The sequence below is a fragment of the Limulus polyphemus genome, unplaced genomic scaffold (assembly GCF_000517525.1).
Source record: "Limulus polyphemus unplaced genomic scaffold, Limulus_polyphemus-2.1.2 Scaffold39, whole genome shotgun sequence".
Lineage (NCBI taxonomy): Eukaryota > Metazoa > Arthropoda > Merostomata > Xiphosura > Limulidae > Limulus > Limulus polyphemus.
In genome coordinates, this window is record NW_013665649.1 from 1,454,489 (window position 1) to 1,460,963 (window position 6,475).

Here is a 6,475-nt window from a genome sequence, read left to right on the forward strand (position 1 = left end):
TTAGTTTACGGTACCGTAACGTAGTTTTATTTTAAGTAAAATACTAGTACACTTCTTACTAATTATTATACTATTATATATATATAAAGATTATTACTTATTTTGAAATAAGCTCTTAAAGTTCTTCAATTATCTCTTCTAGTTACAACCTTTTTACTCGGTTGCTGCTTGACGTAGGTCCCTAAGCCTTTAAAAAATCTGCACATGGAGGACATGAAATAAAATATATTTTTTAGGTTTTACATATACTTTTGAATAACTAAAAAAATCATAAATTACTACATTAATACCATAGAATTTCACTATAATTTATCAAGCTTAATAACTAATATGTATTTTAATCTAAAAAATATGGAAATTTGAGCAGACTAAAGACACACCCTATCTCATTGAAATATTGGTTCAAAAGAAGAAAATGGTGCCAAGCCTGTTTAAATGGCTGAGAAAGCCACTAGGGGGACATTCTAAGCTTCCGATTGGTTGTTCGTGTCATATATAGAAGTAAGTAAATACAAGGGAATGTTTCCAAAAATGGAAAGATGTGGGTGGGGTGCCACTGTGTTTGATTTATTACATGAGAAATATCTTAGCAAATAGAAAAGATAAGACCTTATTTTATATTCTAGCTTGTCAATATTGGTAATTTGAATTTCTAATTCATATGAAACCATAGACTTAGTATTTTGACTTCACAAACATCTAATTTGAACCAGTGCTGCATTCAACATACCATGTGACACACAAAAATTGATGTTTATCTGTTTGTTTTTTAATATTTACTTTTAAATTAACAAATTGAGTAATGTATAGTTCTAAAAGTTGAACTATAATATACAGTTTGATACCAAACTTATTGACATAAATAGTAGTTCAATAAAATTTTGAATGTGAGTCAACAAACAAGATGACATGGCCTTTCACCTGTGACCCGTATCGAAAGGGTTAATACTTATATTTCCTGGTTGGAAACGGAAAAACTCAGTTGTTTTTGTCTTTTTTTTTTGTAATTTAAAAAAAAATGAATATTTATCAAAGTATTTGTTTTGTTTTCAAGGAAGATGAAGAAGCTGGTCTTTTGGAACAACTGAAGTCTCAAATATGTGAAAATGTTGCCCTGTATGTACAAAAATATGGAGAGGAATTTACTAAGCATGTTCCTGACTTTGTACGAGCTGTATGGCATCTCCTAACTTCTACTGGTCAGCAAGTCAAATATGATTTGGTAAGTTTTATGAACTAAGTACTGAACTTTTTTCTAAGATTTAGAACTAATTTTTCAAATTAGGTTTCTTATTTTTCTCTTAGGTATCCCATCTTTCTAGTATTTGTAATATTAACTTTTATTTAGATTTATTTCTATCTCTGTTAGCTGTAAAACAGCCAAAATTAGGCTTTTGATGAAAATTTGTCATTTAAGATTAGAATTGTGATCTTATTTTTACACTCACAGCTTTTTATATAGATAATACTTTTACAATGAGATACTGCTTCAATGCTTGGTCAGAGTTTGTTCTAAGCACGAGACAGGCAATTAGAAATAGGTTAAAGTTTGACTGATTTTGTATTTATAGTCCTGAATAACAAATCAGAGCAATTAAAGTTGTAAGATCTTGTATATAAGTTGGCACCAGTAGAACTTTTTTCCGAAGACCTCTAAATTGTATTTGCATAAATAAATGCTAAGGAGGATAAATTGTTTGTACAAATATACTAGGAAAACTTTAGATTAATAAATGTCTTTGTTTTTTAGACTGAAAATATTAAATATTTAGGCTATCAGTAGTGTTCCTAAAAGTGTTTGAAAATTTTGACAACCAGTGCTTGAATACTTACCAATTCTGTTGATAAAGTTAATAATTTCCAACCACTAACAAGTAGTAGCAATGTGTTCAGTGGTGTAACACTACAATATAACATTTCCTAAGTTTTTGAAATGTGGTCAATGAAGTGACACAGTATTGTAATATTTTCTAGGTTTGTTAGTATTAGTGACACTGAGAGCAAAAATTATTTAATGAAAGGCTTTACGCACATTTTTCACAAAAATCTTGTGAAAACTTTGACTTATCATTTCTTTGTACTTTTCTTGAAATTTAAGTATCAGAGGAAGTTTATTTATAGAGGTTTAATGAGTGCCCATTAAAATATAACCTGAAATCAAACAGTGCAGACCAAAGTTAGTTGATATGCAAATAGTTAATTCTTAATAATCACATAAGGAGCTGTAGTTACCTAATTATTTTAGCAAAAATCTATTAATTTATTCTCTCACATCTTTCTGTTACCTTTTTTTTTGTGGTTGTTGTTGTTGTTCTTGGATATTCATAAAGTGATCATAGAGCTAATTGATGTTTATTTTTCAAGGGTGATGTCATGCAGAGGATAAAAACATTGTACATGTTTGTCAAGTTTATATTAGTGACTATAAAAAAAAGCATAATCAGTGATCACAAGAAAAATAAATATAGATTACTGAAAGTATAATCAAAACAAATAGATGAAAAGCTAGGAATTTAACAATATAGTGTTTATGGCTACTTGATCTGCCTTTAATTTAAGACCTGTTTTTCCATGTGCTCTTCATTACATTCTATGATTTTGAGTAATAGATAAGATTAATTTTTGTTTTTCTTTTCTTTTCTCACAGCTAGTAAGCAATGCCATTCATTTTCTGTCAGCTGTAGCTGATCGCCCACAGAATAAAGAGCTGTTTGAAGATCCTACTATCCTTAGTTCTATATGTGAAAATGTCATTGTACCAAACATGGAGTTTCGAAGTAAGATTTTATTAAAATGTATTTATGGTACACAATTATTTCTAATATCAGTAGAGGTGTGTTGGAGTATTAAGTTTATTAGGCATGGCCTGGTGGTTTAGGTGCTCAACTATAAATCTGAGGGTTGTGGGTTCGAATCCCTGTCACCAAATATGCTCAGCCTTTCAGCCCACTATTTATTTGTAAAAGAGTAGCCCAAGAGTTGGCTTCCCTCTAGTCTATCACTACTAAATTAGGGATGGCTAGTGCAAGTAACCATCATGTACCTTTGTGTAAAATTTAGAAAACAAAGAAATAATTATTTGGCCATCATATAAGTTATTTCCAAAACTATTTCTTGTTTTTCATTAAAATGGAGTACTCTTCCTGTTTCTGTAGTTTCAGAATGAACTTGGGTTGGGGTTTGAAGAAGTAAGTGTAAACAGAGAAACAGTATTGAAATAGTTATTTTCTTTCTACAGCTTCAGATGAAGAACTGTTTGAAGATAATCCTGATGAATACATCAGGAGGGATATCGAAGGTTCAGGTAGATGAATATTTTTATTTGAAAAATACGTTAAGATATCACTTAATGCATATTTTTAGACAATTATTTGTGAAAATAGAATATATTTTTTTATAGAGATTTTTTTATAAATTTTAAGTTAAATAGAACCATGTAATATAATGCAGATTAGATGAGTTTTTGAACCCAAGCTTAAAAATGTACAAATTGGTCACGTTTGTGTCAAAATACCAAAATCCAGTTCTTTTTTTTGTACAACTGCTTAGACTAGTCACTTTAAATTTTTATCCCTATCAAAACATGATGTACTTGCAAACATTTTTTAATATTTGAAAGTTGTGGTTGTATGCAAGAAGTGTAAAATTTGTTTAATTTTAACCCTGAAAAAAAGTTGAAAGTTTACCTTCTGTCATGTGAGACCACATTTAACTTTCATTATGACCTTTATTTCCTTCTAATAATATAACTAAATAATGATAAAAAGGTTATTAGTTGGATCTTCATTTTACCCTAAATCTATCTTTTAAATTTACTGTTATATAAAAATGTAGTAAAATTATCAGAATTCCAATAACTAAACTGATTTACAAATTTTCCATACATGCATCTGTATAAATTGAGAAATTATCACAAAAAAATATATACCCAAAATCATATTTTAAAAAACAATTATATGTTTTTGTGATTAAGTTGTTTTATCAGTTATAATCACAAAATGAAATAACCATTGCTCATTAGATTGAATTAAGGAATAGTTGGAATATATTACTTTTAATTTTTGTAATGTTGTAAAAACTATTCATAAAACCCTTTCTTATGAACTGTACTGAAAGTATTCTGTATGATATCTATAGAGTTCTTTTTTTTAATGTATGTGTAAAAGATTGTACATGAAAATTAAGTTGTGTTTGTAACTATTCCTGTAAGTTCAGTGATTTGTTTGTCTTTAAAATAACTTTATATTATTCTCTGAATTGAATGTTTGAAAATTTATTACTAAATCAATACCTGTTTGGTTTGTGTATGTTACGTTATAGAACTAAATAAAGAAAGCAAAAAAAATGTGTAATATTTGTTGGAAAAATTTCAACAAACTTAATTTTGTTTGATAACAGTTAATTTAAAAATAGGTTATTATGTGGCAGGTTATGAGAATGAAAATGTTAAAAATTGTATGATAGAAATGTAATATAGTGATAATAGTGTTAGCTTTGAAACTTTTATGAGCAATTTTGTAAGAAATACATTTGAAAGTTATAACTGCAAACATTCAGCATAAATTGGAAGTAAGTTGAAGAAAATCCATAAAAAAATGTTAACATTTTTTATTTACTTTATGTATGTAGAAGCATGGAATTGTTTGTGATATTGAGCACTTGAGGCCAAGAATGAACTTCAGTCAAAGATGAGGTTCAGCTTAGATTGAAAGCAAATTAGGGAAGATATATATAAATACATCAGTTAATAGAATAGCATTATAAACTTTAAAGTAAACCTGAATTACTTCAGTGGTATTTGGAATTCTACGTAGGAGGGAATAACACTGGACAACAAAAAATTTGCTACTGGAGAAAACTCAAGTGATTTTCTTTAAAATTGTGTTCTGTTATAAAGAAATGGTTGTTGCACATACCACAGTTATTTTACTAATTGTCTGAATCTTGAATACCCAAAGTGGGAAATTGTATTATGGATTTTTGTTTGTGGTGTCATTCAATAAATGGTGCCACATTGTATTTATTACTTCTGTCACATACATAAATAGATACATGTATACATGCTACATCCATTATAGTAAGGTTGTATTGTTGTAAAATTCTAAATATATTGTTCATTTATGCTATTTGTTCTCAATATGATTAAAGCAAATTGCACCACTTTTGCTTCATTGCCATGCTCACCTGCTTAGCTCAGGAATCTTGAAACCTTCATGTGCTCCGTTTGCTAGGACAATTGAGAAGTCTTGACTGAGCATAAAAGGGGCATAGTCACATGCCTCTATCTCATTTGCCTTTTGCTCACTCAGTTGGTCACTTTGCCTCATTCCATGTACAGTCCAAACAAAAGCTGATATTCTTCCTCGCATCATACCTACGATATAATAAATTCTGTAAAACTTTGTTTTTAAAATATTTTAAACTTTAGTTCTGTAAACATAAATTCATTTATATCTTTTTAGAAAATCATTTGAAATGCTGGCTATCTCCAGTTCAAGTAAAGTGCAAAAATCACCCAAACAGTTTCTGCTACCTTTGTGGAAAATATATTCTAGTTTCATGAAGTAAAAGCATCACACACAAAATAAAGGTAGCTTACTATCACTATTTTAGGTGTAAAATTGGTGACCAAGAAAGAAATTGGGCCCCACATGTGTTGTACAGTTTGCACTTTGGCTCGACACAGTGGCTGAATAAGAAGAGAGCAAGTATGGCATTTGCAGTTCCAGTGATATGGTGTGAGCCCAGAGATTATCTAACTGACTGTTATTTTTGTATGACTAAAGTTTGTTGATATTCAGGCAAAACTAAACAATACATCAAGTATCCAGATATTGCATCTGTAATGAAACCAGTACCTCATGGGGGTGGTCTTCCAATGCCGCATCCACCAATGAATTGGGAAACAGAAAAGTTATCCTTTGAAGAAGACCATGAGACATCTTCATCCTCTTCACCTAGTAATTCTATTCCTGTGGTGCCTCGACATAAACTGCCTCATCTGATCACACAAGAAGAGCTAAATCATATGATTGATGACTCGTCTCTATCAAAGCAGCATGGGGAACTTCTTGGCTCTCATTTATAGCATTGGAATTTATTAGCTCCAGAAACAATTTGCCATCAAAGTCTTGCTTCTCACTACAGCATGCAAGATACTTTGTTTTCTGTACAAATGTTGTTGCACTGCTGGAAGAATTAGGTACTGAACACCATCCTCAAGAATGGAGACTTTTTATCAACTCATCTAAAGTTAGTCTGAAAGCTGTACTTTTCCACAGTGGGAACAATAAGCCATCAATTCCTGTTCATGTTGTGAACATGAAAGAAACTTATCAAAGCATAGAGATTATACATTCTTAAATGCAATTTAACCACTTTAAAAGTACAGGTGGTGGCCCAGCATGGCCAGGTGGTTAGGGCACTTAACTCGCAGTCTGAGGGTCGTGGGTTCGAATCCCCATCCCACCAAACA

General features: G+C 30.4%; 1 protein-coding gene across 2 annotated transcripts in view; it reads left to right on the forward strand.

Annotated features, from left to right (window-relative positions):
• Positions 1 to 6,475, forward strand: part of LOC106461566 (exportin-2-like) — a 61,129-nt gene that overhangs the window by 17,181 nt on the left and 37,473 nt on the right. For both annotated transcript variants that reach the window (XM_013921415.2, XM_013921423.2), the window contains exons 9-11: positions 1,055 to 1,222; positions 2,648 to 2,777; positions 3,239 to 3,304. In XM_013921415.2, the coding sequence (XP_013776869.1) occupies positions 1,055 to 1,222; positions 2,648 to 2,777; positions 3,239 to 3,304 (364 nt within the window). The remainder of the gene's footprint in view (positions 1 to 1,054; positions 1,223 to 2,647; positions 2,778 to 3,238; positions 3,305 to 6,475) is intronic.